The 22,533-nt window shown below is 41.8% G+C and overlaps 1 protein-coding gene across 4 annotated transcripts in view; it reads left to right on the top strand.

Annotated features, from left to right (window-relative positions):
• Positions 1-914: 914 nt before the first annotated feature.
• The window catches only part of RAB6A (RAB6A, member RAS oncogene family), a gene marked incomplete at its 3' end in the record, with an annotated part of 63,364 nt that continues 41,745 nt past the window's right edge, over positions 915-22,533 (top strand). For all 4 annotated transcript variants that reach the window (XM_082498135.1, XM_082498134.1, XM_082498137.1 and 1 more), the window contains exon 1: positions 915-1,214. In XM_082498135.1, the coding sequence (XP_082354261.1) occupies positions 1,145-1,214 (70 nt within the window). In that variant the 5' untranslated portion in view covers positions 915-1,144. The remainder of the gene's footprint in view (positions 1,215-22,533) is intronic.

The following is a 22,533-nucleotide window of genomic DNA, read 5'->3' as shown; positions in this document are numbered from 1 at the left end:
CCATGGCGCTGGAGCTGCAGACCCCAGAGGGCTCTGTCATTGAGCATGTTCTCGTTACAGCTGAGATATTCCCGGGAGCAGCAGGCAATGCCAGCACCAGCTGACGCCCAGGGGGGTGAGCACTTCCGAAAAATCATATTTTGTGTTAAAATTCAAGCAAGAGAGTATCGATTGGTGTGGGACTGCACCAGCCTGGGAGAGGAGGGAGAGCAAGGCTGCATGGACAAGAGACATGCTGAAGCCAAGGTTTAAACGGGGGGGGGGGTGTCTGGGATGCAACTGGGAGCCTCCTCATCATGCTGAGCCTCGAGGACAAGCTGAGCAAAACGGGGAGAAATGGGCAAAAAATGGCTAAAGGGAGAGCTGGCCCCCAGGTGGGGTTCTGTCCTCTCTGCCAGGCAGGGAGGGAGTGCTGAGGTGCTTCTGAATGACATCTCTGGCAACCCTCCGGATCTCCCTGGCAAAATGTCACCATGCCATGAGGAATCCACTCAGGCCATTGTGGAGTGAGTGTCCCCAAGAGATACTCCTCTGAAAGGAATATCTGTATCAGTTTAGGATTAGGCCTTTGCTTATAAGGACTTTGGTTCCTCACACCTTTGGGATCCCCCACGCAGAGCTCAGTAGTTTCAGCGAGCAGGATTTCACCCCAGCGTCTAGGAAACCCACGCAGCCATCGTTAGGCTCCAGAGTGAACAACCCCACAGCTCGGAGGCAGGGGTGCGGCAAGTCCCGCCCTCTCCCATGTGGCCCCGCCCCTCCCTCTGTGATTGGCTCGCCACCTGGCGGGGGGAGTAGGCGGGGTGTACGGGCACGCAGCGCGACGTGAGGCGAGGGGCGGGGTAGCGGCGCGCGTGCGCGAGGCGGAGCGGTAGCGCGCGGCCGCGGTGTGAGGCGCCGGGAGCGCGGGGGGGGGTGGGGGGTGAAAGGAGCCCGGCCCTGAGGGGAGCGGCGGCACCGACACCGACAGCTCACCCAGCCTGCTGCGCCTCGCCGGGGCTACGCGCCCGGCCCCACGCCCCTGCCCGCCGCCCGCAGGCCTTCGCCCAGGGGAGGGGGTGCGGAAAGAAACGAGCGAGAGCGGTCGCGGGTCCCGCCGCGGGGAGCGGAGCGAGCTCGGGGCGGCGGCGGAGGCTCCTCCATCATGTCGGCGGGCGGGGACTTCGGCAACCCGCTGCGGAAATTCAAGCTGGTGTTCCTGGGCGAGCAGAGCGGTGAGTCACCGCCCGGCCCGGCTGGGTCCGGGTCTCCCTCACACAGCGGCGGCGGGGCGGGCTCCTCCCTTCCCCCTTGTGGGGGCTGCGATCGCGCCTGAGGGGAATCTCACCCTCCGGGTGGTGGTGGTGGGGTCGGCTGTGCCATCACCCCACTTTCTGAGGGGAAAAGGGGGTCTCCCACCCCTTCTCCGCCGCTTTCCTTGGGGTGGGGGGCTGCGGGCCCTCAGGGCGGGCTGCCCCGGGGCGTTTGCCGCCCCCCCCCCCCCCCCCCCCCCCCCCCCCCCCCGCCCGCCCTTGCAGAGGCTGCTCTGCCTTGTGGTCGCCGCTCCTGCGGTGACAGGGAGGGATCCAGCGTGGTTCGGCTAGGTTTTAAAATAAAAACCCACTAAAAACCGACGGCCACATCTCCAGAAACAGTTGCTGATTCATTTGATCCCTGCTCCCAGTTTTTTTAAGGGGCAGGAGTCGCCGAGTGTTTTCTGTGTAAATATAGCATTTTTCGAAAATAGACTTGTGTCTTGGCAAAGCGGATCCAGCGCTCTAAATATTTAATTCAGTCAGTGAGATTTTTCTTCCCTGTCTTTGGAGTAGAAAAAAAAAAAAAACAAAACACCCCACAACCCAAACGATGTCTCCTCCTTCCTCAGCAGAAGGCCTCTGTCTCCAATACTGCATTTCAAATCTTGCACTTCGGAGAGTTCTCTGGAAAAAAAAAAAGGGCAAAAAAAAGAAAAGCTAGTTTGGTGGATGCTTTGTGCAATCCTGGTCAGATATCGAGCGATCTTTGACATAACGAGTAGGTGCAAAATATTCTCTGTCTCAGGGTGGGGTATTTGCTCCCTCAGCCACCTTTGGTCTCTATGTGGTAGGAGATGATGAAATACTAGTCGTTTTTTTTTTTTTTTTTTCCCCCAAATGACTTACATCTTGGTGTTTTCTCACTCATACATAGATGAGCGTGGTGATAAGGCTGTGATTAAAATTATTTACCTATACGTTGGCAGTTTCCTTTAGCCTGTTCCTTTCATCTTCTTTCTTTTTTTTTTTTTTTTTAAATATATATTCTATTTTTTGGCGTTGGAACAGCTCCTCTTCATATTAGGGATTCAGGGAGCACAAGTTCAACTTGAGTATTTTTTTGGGGGTAAGTCACTTGATCTACTTGGTGAGGTGCTGTTTGGCCAGCCATTTTATGAGGATTTTGGAAGAGGGTCAATATGTAGAAGATGCTGGTTTGGTGTTGGTTCCCCCCTCCCCCCAAAGTATTTGATAACAGGAATCTTAAGTATTAGCTATGCATTTTCAAAATGCTTGGCTTATTTCACTGTATTTCTGAGCTTTTGATTTCGGGAAGCTTTTCGAATACCTCTGTGGAAGGTTGTAGCACCTGGTGCAGATCCTAAATCTCAGCAGCTCTTAGTTTACACGTGGATTTCTTGTCTATTCTAGCAGACATAACATCAGATATCTGCTTCCTCTACTCTTTGTCATTTTTTTTCCCTGTGAGCTAATGATCTGTGTTTATACTGGAAGGTTTAAAATAATTCCTGTTCATAGCATCAAATCCAGGGTGGAGAGAAGGGGTTTTATGGGTATATTACAACAAAATACTCCTAACTAAATATACATAGCACTGCAACTGCTGTCTTGACTGTGGCTTAGGGATGGGTTCAAGCTGATTTGTATCTAGCTGGTCAGGGCCCGGCTGGCAGCTGCAGTGTGGGTTTCAGACCTGCCTTTGTCTCAGATCCTGGGCGATGACTCTGTGACTGATCTGCGGTGAACTCGGTGCTAAACGTGGTGATGCTGATGGCAGCATAGTCCTCGGTGTGTCCATGGAGCCCATGGGTGCTGCAGAATGGGCATGTTCCCACACAGCACTTGGACAATTCTTGTCTGTGATGGAGAAACGGCTTTTTCTAAATTCGGCTTGAATCTCTTTAGATATTGCTCTAATGATGTCATTCTCTGTAATTTTTAGTTGGTGGTTTTTTTTTTTTTATGTCCAAAGGATGAATAGCTCCGATTACAAATGGCTCCTGGAAGAATAAATGCTCTAATAATGTTCTTCTGTATGATAGAGATAATTACAGAAGCATCTCTGATGCTGCAAAGGGAGTTTGAGTGGGCTTTGCTTACGTGTAGCTTCCTTTGTCATTCTTTGTTTTGAAGGTTAAGGGAAATGTAGAAATAAAGTTTTAATAATAGCAGCTTTCATAAAGGAGAAGATCTCTTTGTACAACTGTTGCGCTGGATTGCTGCATTTGCTTCCTGTTTAGCTAAAAGGTTGTCTGCCCTGTTGGAAGGCCATAATTAAAGATATCCTACTGCTGCTGGTAGGGAGGCTGAATGCTTCTATTTAATTTACATTCAGGGACTTCAGAATGACAAATGAAATGTTATGAAGAGCTACCATGTTGATTAGCTGCCTCAGCAACCAAAGCCGGCTAATATCAGACCTTCTGTGCTGACTGTATACAGTCTTTTCAATAAATGGGTACGTTATGGCTAAGTAATCCTTAACTGGAGTTCATTACTGTGCAGGTGTTACAGCCCTTCCATGCGATTGTGTGAGCAAAGACAATATCATTCCATGTGAGATCTGGAAGCATCTCTAGATGTTTTATTCTTATTTGCAAGTGGGATTGCACAGTGGATGCAGCGTCTGATTTTTGCTGGTATCCTCAGCCATATTGTGGGATTTCAATGCCGTATACCTAGGCGTTCGTGTGGACTGCAGTGATTCTTCCTAGTTAATGCTGTTCGTCACTAGCTGCAGATTCTCTTTCCTGTGCTAAGATGATGATTTTTTTTATTTAAAACCCCTTCTTTCCTTGCTCCCTGATCCCCAAAATCTTCTTGTCTCCCGTGTCTGTTACATTGTCTGCCTTTTCTGCCTTTATTGCGCCAACTCCTCGAGCGCTCGGTGCCGTGGTGAGCCAGCTGACACACCGCTGCAGCTCTCAGTCCGCTGGTCCTGCCCACGCTGAGCTGTCCATCGGTGGTGGTGTGTAGTGGCTAAATGACATCAGGTCACTCACAGCTCCTTTCAGGATTTACTGCAAGTCATTGCCTTTCAATAGCAATATGGTTGTTGTGTCCCCCACGCCCCTCCCCAGCCGAGTCTGGACACTTGCCGCATGTACAGTGGATTCATCACGAGCCTGCAACATAATCTGTGTCCAGCAAGAAGAAGCTTCTCTTTCTTGCTTATTTTTTTAACTTGTAGTACAAGGATATAGCATTGGGTGGCTAGCAAGAAGGCAACTTCACCAGAGCTTGCCTTAATTGAATTACTTTTCTCAATGATTGGAGATTATACATAGTTTAGCAGTTTTTAATATGCTAATCTTTAGTGAAAAGGCAGAGAGAGCTCTGTGCTGAGGGATTAGATAGAGCTATTGTGGTGGTGGGGAGAGTGTGCTTCTTACTGCCTTTGATCTTGTTTTATCAGGTGATTTTCATCAGTCCTAATGCCTCGAGTTTAAGAAATTCTGATTTCTGGGTCACAACAGTTAGGGTACGTATCACTTGTGTTATAGAGTAGCTTGTGGTAAATATGGTATATATTTGAATTTTAATAACATCTTTAGTTTTATCTTGCATATGAACAGCTTTCCTACTTAATAGATCGATTTTTTGATTGAGTGGACAGAACTGAATGCTGGGGCACCACAACAGAAATATTCTTTCGTCACGTGGGTTTATGCTGCAGCTTTTATTGGTGAGCAAGTCTGAAGGGCATTAATATGTACAGAAAGGAAAACAAGTCCCTGTTGTCTCTTTCTGCTGGCATTTCTTCATTGCATAAGATCTTAAAAAATGTTAATTTGGTCTAATTTTCTTTATCAGGAACCAAGATTTTTAACATTGAAGAAACTGATAAGTACAATAGAATAACTTGAGGAATATAACTGTTGGGAAACCACTAATGAACTACACTATTGCATAACAATGTTGGTACAGGCACTGCTGAACAGTGTGATGTGTCTTATTAGATAACTGGAGAACTGCAGGTGGTTTGTGTGTAACATGACGGTGATGTTGACACTGGTCACAGTTCAACCTGCCTGCAGAGACTGGCATCCCTGTGCAACTTGGAACTTCCGTCTTTTTAAGAAATTTTCTGCTTTACAAGCTCCAGAGAGCTATTAACTTGTTCTACTGGTGGTTTAAAATCTTACCTCCTTCCCTCCTGTTAAATTCCCGGTGTCTTGTTTTTCCTGTGGCCAGGTCTTCAGATATTTGTGTTTATATTTGGGCTATATGCATTTTCCACAAGTCACTGAACTTCATTTATTTGGGTATATCTGGAGGCTGGATATTGTCCCAGTTCTTTCTCTTCTCCTTCCTATAGCAGTGTCTGAAAAAGGACGCCAGGCTTGAAGAAAAAGACTGAAATGTTTTGTGGTGCCTGTTCTCATGGTGCCTTTGGATCCCTGTCTATTTGTGGAAGCCTCTGAAGGAGCTGGATCTTTTTCAAAGGAAGAATAGCTACACCTTTCTGCATTTTGGTGTGTTTTTCTGTCTGTATCTGAGAAATAATTTGTGAACTTGGAAGGAAAGGATCTTCTTATCCCTTGATTTAAAATAATGGATTTTATATCTGCAGCTGTTGGGGTGTTTGGTACTTGGCACATGATCCAAGTTCCACAAAGCTAATGTCTAAGGCTTTTGCTGAAGCTGTAAATGGGACTAACAGAGAAACAAAGGTGAGGAACCTCCTCTGAGGCCACCTGAGCAGAAGATCTAGCATTTGAAATTATCAGAGCCAACGTTGTCTGCTATTCTTCTTGACTCCACCAGTCGTTAAGAATCTGTCTTCTGTAATCGGTTTGTGAGGAAAAAGCTACCTTCCTATTTACCTGATAATTTACTCTAGGTGTTTAAAGGCATTTGTCGTGTTCATGCAAGTACAAGCACCTGTTGTATACACTACTGATTTTTTTTTTTTTTTAAAAACAAACTAACAAATCAAACCAAGCAAACAAAAACTGTCAATGGTTTGAAACATGGCTCGGAAGAAGTCAAATTTCACTGTCTCGACATGACCAGCAGCAGATTTTTCAAGATGACCTCCAAAACTCGCCTGTGAGTCCTGTAACCTGTAAGAACAGTTACCTTGTGACAGAGGAATGTTTCTGAAAGGGTGTGGGAGCTCTGATATGTCTCTTCTGGTATGGAGCAGGGTAGGACAAGACTAAAAGCCCTATTTTGGAAGTGAACTGGTATAATCAAAATGATTATGAGTTTGACACATTAGTATAAATTATTTATGGAAGTAGTCTAAATGAAAAATGTGCGTCTCGGGGAAACGAACAACAGTCAAAATATGGACTGGCAGGAAAAGTAGAATTTTTGAGGTCCAGTTTCTTGATTTATTTACTGAGCTTACACAAAGTTGAAAAGCTAAATGGAGTCTTTGTTTTCCCCTCATCATAAAACAAACTCCTCTGGGTCTAGTATATTGAAGGGCCCAGGGACAGCGAACAGTTGAATCCATTACTTTACATCAGATATTTTCTTTTTATGTTCAAAACATGATGGGCTAAATAAATTTTGGAATATTTGAGTAATATTAACTGAAAACAAAAAATGACTTTTTTGCGTGTTTTGGTAGTATTTAATTCTTACCCAAATGCAGCCTAGTGCATCACAAAAAAAATGCTAATCTGGGAAGCAAATATTATATGAAACTAAATTTAAATCCTTTTCATCTGTGTGAACTGTGTAATGGTTCACTAAATTTGTGTGTGTGGCTATGCACATATATTATACTTAGAAAATATCAAACTTAGTGCAAAGGCCATACTGAGTGGCTGAGATCCTTTTGAGATGGAAATGGCTGCTCATTGGTTGTCAACCAGTAAAAATACCAACTTAAGAGAATAACCAATTCTGAATGCAAAGCATTACCAAAATTGGGGGTTTAAGTGGAAAGAATTCCTACTTCTGATTTCATATGTGACTCACTGTGATTATAAAACATGCTGCTGAAACTTCCCGTTGTTGGATACGTGGACCTATTTTTTTGCGTGCCGCTGAGTTCTTGAGCCCATTGCTCACTTCTGGCTGCCTCCTGTTGAGTCTGTCAAATGGAGTTCAATCTGCAAATTAGGAAGGAAGTCCTTATTCAGCTGTACAGCACAATTGTGCCATTTATTTAATGTGACTTTTTAGAACAAGGGTGTAACTTTCCTTTTTTGTTCCCTGTTAGCACGTTTTTTCTGCTGGACTGCTGTAAACTGCCGTGAATCAGTGCTGCCAGAATGCCAGGGCACAGTTTCCCAGTCCGCTGTACAATTTGAAAAGACCTCTTGGACTTCTGGCATGCCCAGTGTGATGCTAACTGGTGTAGTTACAGTGTGCACAAGGGAAGCTGAGGAATACAATGTAAGATGTCCTCAAGTTTGACTTTTAAAGTATTTTTACAAAGCGAAACACAAAATCCTTAAGACTCTGAACAGTAATACAAACCAGCTAAAGAGCAGATACTACTAAGTCCCATTCCTTCTGCTAGGGCATTTTTTGTCTATATAATAATTTCCTCCTTTAGTCCTATCACAATAACCAGAGCTGGAAAGGCCAGCTGCTAATGCTGGAATCCAACTGGTAGCTCTGCAAGCAAATCCTGCTTGACCTTGGCTGCTTTCATGAGTGCAGGTGCCTGGCTAAGGGCAGGCACACACTGATGTCACCCATGGTAGTTGCTTCCATTTTAATGCACAGAGTTGGGGCATACTTCTAAGAGTTTCCATGACTTGACTAGCTGCCAGTATCCCCTGGAGATGCCACACAGCTATTCTGAGATTTGCAGGCTCGTAGTGTTCTCTTAACCAGACATGTGTAGGTGTCATCAACACACAGAATTAAGTCTTTGGTTTAAATCTAAAGCATATTTGCCCAGAACTGAAAGAGTTGAGAAGAAATATTGGAGCAATGCTAATGAACAGGTAGCTATTTTGTCTTCAGGTGAAGCCAGAACCAGGTGTGCCAGTGGAAGGTGGCGGTAAACCTGCTAATGAGAAAATGTTCTTAACTTTCGCTTGATCTAGGTCTTGGATTGTGACCACTTAAATCTCTCTACTATTAATGTTTGTGACCATATAAATGAATGCCATTTATCCTGCTAAGTGACGTTTTTTAATGATTTGCTTCTAGGAGAGCAATCATCAATTGATGCAGCAAAAAAACCCAAAACCACTCCAACATTTCTGTAATTAATGCGGAGGCCGGTTTATTCCATTCCTCTAAATGCTTCCTGCTACGCTTCCTGTACTTGCCTCTGTCTAGGTTTGAGTTACAGCCAGTTCATTTTCTTAGTGTTCTTGATATGTGCAACACAAAGGGAAGGGAAATTAAATCTAGAATAGATGTGTAGCTAAAAGGAGAGGGGGCCTTGCAGGGTGCAGTCTCATCGGCAAAGCTCCAAGCAGTGGCTGATGCAGGACTGACAAGATTGCTGTCAGTTTGATCTCTGCCAAGGGGTCTAAGTAGCTGCTGCTGGAGTCAGGGAGAGTGAATTCATGCTAACGGGTCGAGAGTTCCACCCTGCAGAGGCTCTGAAGCCGTCTGTGCAGAAATGGGCAGGCAGCATTGTATTAATCTGAGCACAGAAGTGTTTCTCTGCAGCTCGTAGGGCCAGGCACTTCATTTGTTTTAATGAAGATGTTGCCTTCTCTGGGAGTAGAAAATATTCACTCATTACCGACTCTGTCCTCTTCTGTCAGCACAGAAATGGCTGTGAGAAACCCTACTTGTCAGTGATGGGAGGACTTTTTTTTTTTTTTTATGGCCTGACAGAAGGAAGGCTTAGCAGAGGAATCTGAGCTGGATGGGTGATTGAATCATCCAGTGGATGTCTGAGGTGGCAGAGGAAATGGAGAGAACAAAATTTATTGTAAGTGCTGCAAGCAAAAGCATAGCATGCACACAGAGATCAATAAATCTTGGGGAGAGCAGCATGAGCTCAGAACCAGGGTAGAGGGCGTTCGATTAGAAATGCAGGTAAGTGGAGAACACTCACTTTTGGAAAAGCGACCGAATCTGCAGGTAATGTTTCCTGATGGATGCAGTTGCTATTGTGAAAGTAGATGAACAGGGCTTAACTTTCATGTCTAACAGAATTAATTGGCGGTGAAACACTGTGCCGCAGTGACTTCTCTTTCAAAGAAGTTCTGACCCCTTCTTGACTTTACTAGGCAGCAGTAGGCAGGTCCCCGTTCTGGAGGTTTGCTGCCTTATTTGTCTATATTACCTGATTTTTATTTTTTTCCCCTTCCCCTGGTTTCAGATTGAGGCATTTGCTGCTGAAGCATTTTTTGAGTATTGTGTCCTTGGCTTGCTCAAAATGGCTGAAAATCACTTGTGTCTGCACAAAAGCTAGGATGGCTTTACTAACGTTGAGGTTCTGTTGCTTACTTGGATAAAGCTGTAGGAGAATATTTCAGCATAGCAGCTGAACGCAGCTGAACACAGCTGGAGAAGGCTTAAATTAAAATGGCTGAAGAAAGTTTGAGTTTGGTGTATCATCTCAAGGAAATCTGAAGTGGTTTGGGGTTTTTTTTTTTGAGTGTTGTTTTTTTTTTTTTTCTTTATCTTCATTTTTTCCTGACCTAGGAATGCATTACAAAGAGGTTTTTACCGGGTGGGTCTCTTCCAGCTCCTTGTTTTCAGACCCACCCACTAGTTCAGGTTCTTGTAATTCCTTCTCAGCTTTCCAAGCTGCCTCTTAATATCAATTCCTTATGTATTTAGTTCATAATTATGTTCCTATTCTTTCTGTTTTTCCAACTTCCCATTTTTTTTTTCTAGTTGAGTTATCTTTTGCCTTTTTTTGCTTAGTAGTCATTGATTGGGATGGCTTTTATCCACCATCATACAATTAACTTTGTGACCGTAGTCCTTTTCCACTTTTTTATTTTTAGTTGCTCTTAAATGTCAATGTGACTTGGAGAAGGGGATAGTTTGTTTTTTTTTTTTTCCTGAAACTGCATAAACAGTAGGCAGATCAAAAGCTTGTGTCCCATAAAATGTAACTCTTTATTTGGATGCTGTAGTGTAATAACAGCCTTGAAAAAAGCTTTCCCCAGTGAAAATGTCAGTCTTGTAATGATCTGCTGGTTTGGTGTTAAAAAAATATTCTTCCCCCTCTCTGTTTGAGAGTGCAATGGGCTGATAGGTTGCATCTGTTTGTAGGCTTGGTGGACTGTTTATGTTGTCACAGCAAGTAATGTACAGTTAAACACAGTCTTGGCCTTAGGAGTTCCAAAATTTAGCTTAATTTTTTTTTTTTTTTCCCTTCTCTGGAAGGCAGCTGAGATTTCCCCCAAATCATTAAACTGCAGAATGTATAGTAAACTCAAGAGGAACCTTGTGCTAATTAGTACATGCATTCCCTCCTGTACCTGACATCTAGAGAAAAATTTCCCTTTGGAGTTGTGTGGATGATGTTTTAAATGGGTGTTTTAGTCAGCTAAGAATGAGTCAAAGACTCAAGATCTGGTTTTGCCTGCTTATTTTCAGACTAAATCAAGCCTTGTTGTTTGCAGCATGTCACAGGTCAGAACTGTGTCCCTTGGAAGGTGGAGCAGCCATGTACCCTTGGGTAGAGGTGTCTCTCGAGCCTTCATCCCAGGAAGAGCAAAGGCTTTCCAGCTTTACCCTTTGAAAAGTGGAAAGGGAAAGAAGTGTCCTACATGAAGTGTTTTAAAGGAGTTTCAAAACAGGTCTATGCTTTTTCCCCAATTTGATGCTTCTCAAATGCTTCCCTGAAATACCTGCTTCAAGAATCTCCTTTTACATTGTATCTCTGTGCTGCTTTGATTTCAGTAGGTAATTCCCCACTGCCACCATCAGCAGCACAGTGGAGGAAGAAAGTAATCAGATGTCATGCAGTGTTTACTGGACTTGGTGGCAGCTCTTTTGTGCATCTTAATGGCAAACAAACGTGACCCTCTGTGTTTGGTCATAAGTCTTTGAGGTCCTCGATGGACCCTGTGGTGCACTTAAAACTGGTTTTGTAGGTATGACAGCCTGAAGACCCAAAATTAGCTTCTGTGCATGTTTATACGAGGAATTGCTGAAGTTAGAAGCAAGTCTGTTCTGTGTATCTTGGAGAGTAAATATTATAGTTAAAAAGAAACTTAACTAATGTATGTCCTTAGAGCCCTTATATGAAGGGTTTGTCCCTCTGGAAAATATTGCTCAAGGAGAATATTTATTTCAAGATACCGTATCCCAGCTGGAGTGTAGATAATATCCTGCACCAAACCCAATTTCTCATATAAGCACTTTCTTTTTGTCTACAGCTGAACCTGACAATTCTTCTTTGGAACAGCCTTTTTCTAGAAAAGGTCAGAATAAAATAAAATAAGCAAAAAACTTGTTCCAAATTGGAACCAAATTTTTATCTTTTAAAGACTAACATTTAAAAAACATTCTAGAGAGAGGAATATTAAACCTTGGGTCTGTAGACCCCTCAGGCTTCATGGCCTCTTTCCAAGGCATTTGTAAAATATGACTGGGAAGAAACAAGTTTATTGTCAGCTGGTTTAAACTCCCTACAGAGAGGTCTGTGTCTCAGGAAGTTTAGAGGCCTGTACGTTGAAAGGCTGAAAATTGTTGTGCTGGATTAACATTGATTAGTTTGCCAGATTAACATAATTTGAGTTTAAAGTTTTTAAACTGCAGTGCAGGTGAAGCAGGCAGCAGGAGAGGCAAGTGTCCATGGTCTCCGTTCTGCCCCAGACCCCAGGAGGAAAGCTGGCACAGCTCAGGAGCAGAGTTGGGAAGGAGAAATGGGTACTGGTGTGTCAGGATACACTGCTCTTGAATTGTTAACATAAGGTATTTGTAGCCATGTGTTGCTTGGACTCGTATGAGTGTCTGAGGAGACCAGAGCGTGCAACTTCTTTAACTGTGTTGTTTTTAAGTTCCAGATGTTTTTTGGTTTCTGTTGCTAAAAAAAAAAAAAATGTGGTTGGTTTTGGGTTCTCTTTTTTTTTTTTTTTGGTACTGAAAAGCAGGGTCCTGTGCTGCTCTTCTAACATGCACTGGTATACGTGTTCTGCTCTATTTTGATATCAGCTATTTTCCTCCTGTGTTGCTGTGGAGTTGCATCATATAGGCCAACCCATGTGTATTGTTGTGCACAGGATTGTGTACATCTGTGGTTATTTTTGTACCAGTCCCCAGGTATTCTCCACAGACATCCTTGTCAACTTGGATCAGCAAACGCTGCCTGAATCCGTGCTGTGCTTTGTGGAGAAGCGTGCTTAATGAAAGCACACAGAATGTCCTCTCTGCATTTCTTTTCCTTACAAGCTGACTCCTTAGAAGCCAGGCTGCATCGACCTTAAATTGGGACTATTTTAAGATCTTGTTTGAGCTTCATTCTGAAGAAATACTCACCTGTGTTTCTGCCTGAAGAATGAGTTTGAGAGAAGAGCTCTTGTGGAAGCTGTTCTGCAGCTCTTGTGTGGAAAGAGTAAAGGTCAAGTCTTAGTTCTTCCAGAGCTGCTCAGGAGATGGTAGGTTCTGGAATAAAGATGGAGTCACTGAGGAGGGAGCTATGTGGAGCTCTTCTTTTTGTTCTTTTTTTTCCACCTTCCCCCAGACAGGACAAAAGTTGCTATAGTGTGAGAGGGCAGGTTTTTCTTTGGGGCAGCATAGGGTGGGTAGTCACATGAGGAGGGAGCAGGAGGAAGTATTTGCTTGTTTTGCCAGGTGGGTAATGGGGCTAGGGAAATGTCAGGCAAAACTTAAATTAGTTAAAGGATGGAGGGAAGGGAAGTTGGTATCATTCCCTAGTATTTTAATAGGTCTCCTGAAACTTCTCTAATTCGTCGCTTGAAAAGGCTGACTTGCACTGCTTGTTGTGCTTTCAAGGGCAAAACATATTTAGGAAGATAACGATAGCTTTAAGGACTCCATTCAGTATGTGGTACAGGGAAATGACTGGATTCCCTGAGCTAGATGATAGCATATGCTGGTTTAGCTTGCATCAGAATAATGTTTAGCGCTAGTGCTGAAAAGAGTGGAAACAATGAATGTTTTGCTCCAGAAATGTGTACTCAGGTGGCCGCCCATTTTATCTCCTCCCTTCTGCAGCTGTTCTCTGCCTGAGGATATTGCCATCTTAACATTACTTTTCATAGCTATAGAAAATCTTGCATGTTATATACCACGATACCATGAAGGGGGAATTTCTCCTGTGAGACAGACTTAATCTGAAGTATCTTCTCTCTCACTGCTGCAATCTGCTGCATGGGTTTGTATCTAGGTTTCTCTTAACTCACCAGTGTTGGTTCCACCTTATAATGCAGAGTTTTTTTGATTGATCTGACTTTAGCTCATTAAATTGTGCAAGTAATACTTAACATGGGGCAGGGGGGAGATTACATGGAAACAGAGGGCAGAGACAGAGGTTATACTCTGCATACTTACTTAGAGGGGAAACTGGAAGATAAACATTTGAAGTCCTATAGTGGACTCAGTTAAACGCTGTATGCTTTGTAACAGTTATCAAGATTTTTGTGTCAAACTTCCTGTTTACACAAATAGCTCCTGGCAGGAAGAATGGGAGTATCCATATTTGTCTGGCTTGCAGTTGGGCTGGAGAACCTGTCTACCTGGACTACTAGCATTACAAATCAAAAGATTTACTAGGAGGGGATCCAGCTGTGCCTAGGCATTGTAGAAATACGGTGTCAGGTAATTGGGGCTCTAAAGAACCTAAATTAAGCCTTGTGGGTTAGGAAGAAAGGACAAGAATAACAATGACAGATGCAGTCGTGACAGATGCCCTAATACTGTATTTCTTGGTGACTGCAGAGAGCAGGGTTTAATTAGGAAGGCATCATCTGTAGGAAAAGGCGATGAACCAAACTTCAGGTAATCAAATATTAAGGAAAGACTTAGCTGAACTTGCTTCTTCCACCTGCTTTTATTTGCAGAAATATGACTTCTTCCCCATGCTTTCTCCAAAGATAGGGTACCACCAATAAGGTGGGCTTTTTTAAATTTTTTTTTATTTATTTTTATTTTTTTTTAAAATCCAGAGTATTCCTGTCACAGAAGTGAATTTGGCTCTTCCTTCAAACAGAAGATAGTGGAGACAGGTATTTTTTTTGTCATCCAAAGGTAAGAGTTAGCCACAGTGGTATAGAGTTTTTCCACATGGCAGAGGATGGAGAGACATTCACACCACCAGTGGCTGTGCAGTATTGAGGTGTGGGAGAGAGGCCAGCTTTGGATAAGCAGGAAGGAATTCATAGGCAAGCTGTAAAATAAAGACTTGCAAATCCCAAAGAAACTTCTGGATACTTGAAACAATTAAGAAGCTAGTGGTTTAGGGAGAGGGAGTGCTTTTGTTTGGCTTTTATGTACAAAGTTCCATATAATGTTGCATATAATGTATATATGTATAAAATTGAACCTGCCATGCACTGAATTCTTCTAGCTATTCAGGCAGAAATTACATTAGAACCCCTTCAGTAGCACTTTACAGAAATTAATAATCCAGATGGTTCTCTTAGCTGACAAAGATAATACTGTACAAGGCTGTATTGTGCTCTTTCATTACAGGCTTAGTTGAGATTCTTCTCCAGTTTGTTTTAAGAGGCCAGAATCTGAGATTTCTGTAATACAGATATTTTGAATAGGAAAGGATGGAAGCCAGGTTGGCCGGGGCTTTGAGCAACCTGGTCTAGTGGAAGGTATCCCTGCCCATGGCAGGGGGGTTGGAACTAGGTGATCTTTAAGGTCCCTTCCAACTCTAACCATTCTATGATTATGTTGGCTTTTCTCGTAGGAAGCTAGATCCCCTCTCAGAAGGGCATAGAAGGCTGTATAGGTGTTTAAAGTGGAGGAGAGAAGTAGTTTCCTGTTACAAAAAAGTAGAAATAAATCTACTCAGATCCTGTACTGACTAGACTTGGTGCTGAGAATGCAAGGTAGATGATTAATCATTTATGTGTATGGAAATAACAATATGGAAAAAAAAATGCTGAATTTGCACTTTTAGAGGTGCTTTGGGCAGCTAGTAAGCAGGAATGATTAAGTTTGAATTTATAGGAGTAGTGTCTTGCTGCGAAGATCAGGGTCCACTTATGCTATGTATTTTAGGGCAAGTAGGGCAAGAATCCTGAGGTCTTGTGGTCTAACCCTATACTCTTTTGTCTGCTAGAGCTTTCACGACTGTGTGATACAGCTGGATACGAGGTTAAGATCACCTTCACTCAAAGCTGTTATAGAACCATATATTCAACTTTAGTAAAATGGATGACAGAGATAACAATGGGAACCTTGGCTGACTAGCTTGGATATAGTCTAATATTGGGCGTTTGCATTAGTGTGGGTGAATTTTACCCCTACTTATCTGCATCTGTCATGGGGGCAGAGAATTACTGTGCTTTATGTAGGTGTTAGGAGGATGATGTTTCCCATCAAACCTAGGTTGTTTTACTGATTTAAAACAAGAATTCCTAAAACTATAGGCATCCTTCCAAGTAACCTTCTCAAATCTCTTTCCTCAGTGGAGATGTGTTGTCCTTAAAGGTGCAAAATTCAAACACTTTCTTTTTTGATGAATTGTGCTAGCACTCCATCTACAATCCCTGAGAAAATATTTTAAAAAAATATGTATAAGCTTACTTTTTTATATTAGTGAGGCCCTGCCTAACCATGGAGTCTTTCAGAGTAAGTGATATGAATGAGAATGTTACATGATCTGTTTTTAGCTTACAAGACCTCTTGGTTTGGTTTAGTTTGTCTGGTTAGCACCTTTCCCTAAGGGTTGCTCGTTTTTGCTGATTTAAGTCTTGTAGTTATTGGTTTTCTTCTACATTAACATGGCAGAATTCTGGGGGTCAAAGAGGCAAAGGAGAAAGTAAGGGATGTTTCATGGTTTGAAAATATGTGGGTGATTCAGCTAAATGTAAAGAAGGTAGGCAATAGTTCACCTGTCCTTCTGTAATCTAGATATAGTCTGTATGTATGAGAATTAGCTAATGAAAACTACTTTTCTCCTCATTTCTCAGTAGTTCCAGGAGAGGAACACACTTCTGCTGCCTTGGGAGAAGTCTGAGGCTTGCCATGGGTCACAAATCTTCTGAAACAGGATAATCCTATGTTTCCCTTTTTGCCCTGAGATGACTGGAAGAGTTTTGAATGGAAACTGAATCATCCAGATTCCTTTCTTCCATTTTGTCTGAGCATGGAATACCAATTAAAGCATTAGATTAGCATTATCACGAGACCCATTTTGATATTGTGGAGGTATCCAGAACTTTGAGCCACCATGCTTACACTGAGCTCTTCCAGGTTTTTATTCATGGCATTCAATTTCCTAATACGTTTGTCATATCTAAATAGAATCTGTCGTAAAATGAGCTAATTAACCACCGTTGAGATGTTTTTAAATAGAGGCATTTTATGTGTTGTCCTGTTTGCAGTATTTAATGAATACTTTCTGTGGGACTCTCCCTAAACAAGTTAGTCAAAACCTTTGAATCTTGTGATTCAATTGCTGTATTTGTCATTGCTGGAGCCAGTTTGCCTGGATAGTTCCTGAGAGGGGAAAAAAAAAAAAAAATATATATATTGTGGCCAGTAGGTCGAGGGAGGTCATTCTCCCCCTCTACTCTGCACTGGTGAGGCCACAACTGGAATACTGTGTCCAGTTTTGGACTCCCCAGTTCAAGAGGGACAGGGAACTGCTGGAGCGAGTCCAGCCAAGGGCAACTAAGATGATTAAGGGATTGGAGCATCTCCCTTATGAGGAAAGGCTGAGAGCGCTGGGACTCTTTAGCCTGGAGAAGAGAAGGCTGAGGGGAGACCTTATCATGGCATACAAGTATCTAAAGGGTGGGTTGAAGGAGGATGGAGCCAGGCTCTTTTCAATGGTTCCCAGTGACAGGACGAGGGGCAATGGGCACAAGTTAGAACATAGGAAGTTCTGTTCAAATACACAGAAAAACTTCTTTACGGTTCGGGTGACAGAGCACTGGCACAGGCTGCCCAGGGAGGTGGTGGAGTCCCCTTCTCTGGAGATTTTCAAGACCCGCCTGGATGCAGTCCTGAGTAATGTGCTCTAGGCAATCCTGCTTTAGCAGGGGAGTTGGACTAGAGATCCCTTCTAACTCTGAAAATTCTGTGATTCTGTGATATATCCTTTTTAAGAAAAGGATAAACTGCTTAGTCTAGAAACTTCTTTACAGTGCCTTAAGAACTTTGATAAAAGTTCATAAAATAGTGCAAATAACTGTCAGATATTGTCCTCCCCCCCTCCCCCCCCCATCAGTCTTTTTCATGCAATCTGTATAGTTCAGGAGTAATCCTGAAGGCTGTACCATTCTGTGTCTAATAAATGAACTTATTTTTCCTTCTTTAAGATAATGCATAGAGTACTTTTAATGGGCTTCTCTAGAACCAGGGATGAAGTGTCTCCTTGTTTCAGCAGTGTTGTGTGCCATCACCACTTTGTGTCCTGTCCAGTTAAGCTTTCAAGTGTGAAGTATAACAGCTCAAACTAGAAGGAAAAGCAAAAAGGTGAAGGTTAAAACTGGACTGCTCCAAGTCAAGTGATGGGAATTGGGGTGTTCTGGGATTTCTTTGCTGCGAGGGTCTTTCAGGTGTGCCAGCTCCTCAACTAGACTCAAATAGTTTGCCTTCAATAGGCAGCATTATTAATAACAGTGGGATATCTCATTTGGGTTTTGGGTGTCCAATAACTTGAAATTTTTCTCTCCACTCCCCCCCCTTCCCCTCCCCAAACTTCATTGGAAAGTTATAATATGGCCACCAGTGCAGAGTTCTGTGTCACACTTTCTTGAAGTGAAAATTGAAGATTTTATGAAGACTCAAGTTATTTTAATAATGTTTATGCAATGTCGAGGCATGGGGTGGCATGGTAGCCTTCAAAAAATCAACTGATTTTGATGCATTCATGCTGTGGTAATAAAACATGCAGAGGGAATTCAATTTTCTTCTGGGCTACCTGCAATGACTTCCCATTTTTGTAGAATCTACTTATGTGCTAAACTAGCAGGACTCCATCCATGTAACCTGTTCAGTGAAGTGCTTGATTTACCATCTTAATTTGGGGCTGCTCCTGAATGAGGGAAGATGCTGTTTTGCTTCAATAGTTCTGAAAGCAGAAGTTAAGATAGATTGGTTAGCCATGACTATTGAACTTCATCCCAATTTGTCTCATCAGTTTTGGCATGTAAGTTTTTTTTGGTGGGGGGATCAATTTCTTGACAAAAATATGATAAACATTGTGTTAACATTATTAATAGACTGAATTAAAACTTCACGCCTTGTTAAGCAACACAGTTACTTGATGCAGCTGAATACATCCTCATCAAGACCTTCCACAAATGTTGAACGTTGAAATAGCACTTATTGACCTTCACTGTCAATAAATGTAGGTTAAAGAAATTTCTTAGGGGGCAGTTTGGTATGCCTTCATGACTGCAAAAAATCTGAGAACTAATATTCTTTTAAAATTGAATATAGCAGCCTTTGCCTCTTATAGCTATCCAAGCTTTTCAATTCCTTTTCTTCTTATGTTGATTTCTGCCTCTGTTTTCTGCTTGCTGGAGCAGATGTGATTCCTTTGGTATCTTGAATACAGCTTTTCATGCACATTAATGTAACCCAAATAATATTTATAGCTGATGATACTGTTGCTTTTAGATTACATTCTCAAAATCACCAACATCTAGAGAATATTGGATTGACCATCTATGTTTAGGCAAGATTTTTCCCGTGTGTGTATTCTGAAGTGGTAGGAATATATTTGTGTCTCAGTCTTTGGAAGTCGCAATGCAGGAGTGAACTGCACAGGTAATTTTTCATCAAAGCTTGTTTTGGGGAAGAAGCATCAAACATGCTTCATTAAAGTTCAGTGTTGTAACCAATTTTAAATTGTAATTAAACATTAATGTAAAATGATTTGATTCTATTCTTAGATTGTTTACTGTTAAGTTGCTGTTCATCATTCTGAAATCTTATGCCTTAAAAGATGCAAGACCACTGGGATTTGAATGCTCTGAAGGTTAGAATGAAAAATAACCCGTCACAATCTTGGGACTCTGTACCAAAGAAGAAAAGGAAGATAATCTGAGGTGATCCAGGAAGGAGCCTAACTAGCAGCTGAACTTGGTGGTTTCAGGTAGCAAATCATTAGACATGGCAACAAGTCTTTTTGCTGATGTAAAGTGTATGTATTGCAATTGTCATTGATAGTACTCAAATCTCAGGAGAAGACAAATGACACAAAAAAAACTAATCAGGGTTTCTGCAAGTATTGAAGTACTTTTGCATTGGGAAGAGGAATCTCTCTTGTTACTGCATTATGTTCCTCAGACATTAAGATTTGTTTCTGATGGTGGCAGAGAAATGGATGTTACTGTTTGTGGTGCCTTACCACGGAGATAATAAAACAGATAATTTTGCAGGGAAGTATCACCAGTGCAATATAATTCTGAAGAATCCAGAAGAGTATTCTTATATTAGATGATGATAGCCTATAATTTTTAGTTTATCCTGTTTTAACAAAAGTTATTTTTTGAAAACATAGTTATGTTTGAGGATTTATACACAGATTCCTGTGTAAACTGCCTATGAACCTGGTTTGTTCTGGAAACAAATACTGTATTAAAGGTATTTTAAACCAGAAATTCATTATCATCTTTTGAATGTCTGCATATATTTTCAAAATGTTTTTGTGGTGGTTAGTTTCTCAACTTGAATGTTGAGAACTTAAAGTGGCAGTAAAATCTGGAAATATAGTTAAAGTGATACCTTCTCTTGCCACTTTCTCACTTTTTCTTCAGTAAATATGAGCAAGTGCTTCATAAGGGCATGGATTGTGCTTTTTTGCTCATATTCACCTAAAGCTTACTAATTTTGAAGGAGTAGAATAAAGTCCTGAATATTTATTTTTACTCTTACCGTATTTATTCCAAAACCAATTGTAATTGCAAGAGACAGAAATAGTTGTGTTGATTCTGACTTTATGCCAACCTGAAGTATTCAGAGCAGTTTTCTGAATTTGGAAATGTCATTTTTGTAACTTTTGCTTGAATGTTGTGGTCTAGGTGATGGAGGAGCTTGTAGCTCCTTCCTCTTTTGCAAGAGGAGCTCAGTACAGAGCAACAGTTGCGCTTACTGGAACCACTCCTTAAAGAGCAGGTCCACACTTCCAATGTAATGTCTGTCCAAAGTGGCTTAATTACTTTTGATCTGTGTATGTAGCATTTTACATCTTCCAAGTCCTTTACAAACAGATAATTAGGTATTTAAAAATAAAATACTGTGATGTAAAAATTGGATCTTATGAATGATTAATTACTGAAGGTCTCCTTGTGGATTTTTGCTCAGTGCTGCACTTGTTTTTAATGGAGTGTCTGAATGATACAGCCTATATGTAATACATGCTTCAGAAAGTGAATTAATCCCCATAGGCTTTAACTACCATCATATATAAAGTGAATATTAAGGTAACCTTGCACGACAATAATAAAACTTAAATATTGGTCTTTTAAATTTGACAGGTTCAAACTTTTGTGCAAGAAGCAAGTAGACCATTAAAGCAGTTGAAGTAATAAAAGCAACCCCAACTAAACCACTGCCCAGTTAATGAACAAACATGCAGTTAAAATTAAAGGCAGAGTAAATATTTAAAGGACCAAACTTTCCTTCTTTTGGCTTTGTTCTATGAATCTGACCCAAGGGCTAAAGCTTTTTGGTGAAGGTGAAGTTGTCTTAGCGTTTGCAATGTGTGCTAGTGTGTTTACATTGTAAAAATGCACAGAAATTGGAACTGAAATTCTAACTGAAATTTTGTGTAACATTGATGCATAAAAATAGAACTACAGCAAGTAGAAATTGTCTGTAAGCTATTATATAAACAACAAACTTTTTTTTTTTCTTTGCTGGTACTCCAAGCACCTTATAAAGTGTTAATGCAATTGCATTTCTGCCTGGGCTGAAGATGTTATAAAGATGAGGTGTCTCTAAAAGCCTTTAATTTGTCTGAATGTGCTTGCAGCAAAGCTGTGTGTTTTATCATTGAGTAAACTGGAACACAGTTAACCAGAGTTCTTCTGCAATTTGTCCAAAAATTGCGTTATTAAGGAAATGTTTAGCCAAAGTGTTGTGGGAACTATTGAAATAATAACTAAACAGGGTGTTGTAGGAAAAACTCAATACTAAATGTTATCCACTCTGACTCTTTGAACTCCTGCTTAGTGCCCAGCTCAGCTCAGTCCTTACCGCTTGGAGGACATTTGAATTGGAGCCCAGAAGAGATAGCTCTGTAGTACCAGCAGTCTGCCATGTTTTGCTTAAGCATATGGGAGTCATTTTAGAGCCTGAATTAATGTTTAGTCACCGGCTCGCTGAGAATATGAAATTCATTTAATCTTTCTCCAGTGGGACTTCCTGGAACCCTTTTCCATGTGCTTACCTCAGTGCTATTTTGTCTTTAGTAATGGAATTGTACAAGATTTAGTCGTTCTTTGACTTTAAACTGAATCTTGTAAATCCTCATACTCTGGCTTAGCGACAGGCAGCCATTCCTGACTAAATTGCAACTGGAATCACAGAATCACACAGAATCACAGAATCACAGAATTATCAGAGTTGGAAGGAACCTCTAGAGATCATCTAGTCCAACTCTCCTGCTAAAGCAGGATTGCCCAGAGCACATTACTCAGGACTGCATCCAGGCGGGTCTTGAAAATCTCCAGGGAAGGGGACTCCACAACCTCCCTGGGCAGCCTGTGCCAGTGCTCTGTCACCCTCACCGTAAAGAACTGTTTCCGTGTATTTGAACGGAACTTCCTGTGTTCTAACTTGTGCCCATTGCCCCTCGTCCTGTCACTGGGAACCAATGAAAAGAGCCTGGCTCCATCCTCCTTCAACCCACCCTTTAGATACTTGTATGCCATAATAAGGTCTCCCCTCAGCCTTCTCTTCTCCAGGCTAAAGAGTCCCAGCTCTCTCAGCCTTGAAGAGGACTTTTCTATCCAAGATCTAGTACCGTTTGTCCTCCTTCCCTTTCTTTCCCCCTCATCCTCCCAACTCCCCTGCCTCCCAAATCTGGTCTTAAATGTTTTTGTTCATAGAAGTGCACATACAAATATAGCTTAGCTTAATATTGGACATGGTTGTACAGTGTGATACCAGAACACTTCTTCATGTGTTGGGTGAAATCCAGTGTTTAAAAGCAGAATGAGGAGTCCAGAAGACATGACTTCGCAAGATTGACTGCTGCTGTTCATTGCCTTTAAAAGAAAAAAAAAAA

Source organism: Vanellus vanellus (genome assembly GCF_965231255.1).
Source record: "Vanellus vanellus genome assembly, chromosome: 1".
NCBI lineage: Eukaryota > Metazoa > Chordata > Aves > Charadriiformes > Charadriidae > Vanellus > Vanellus vanellus.
Note: the sequence above shows the minus strand (reverse complement) of the source record. Positions and strands in the feature narration are given on the sequence as shown.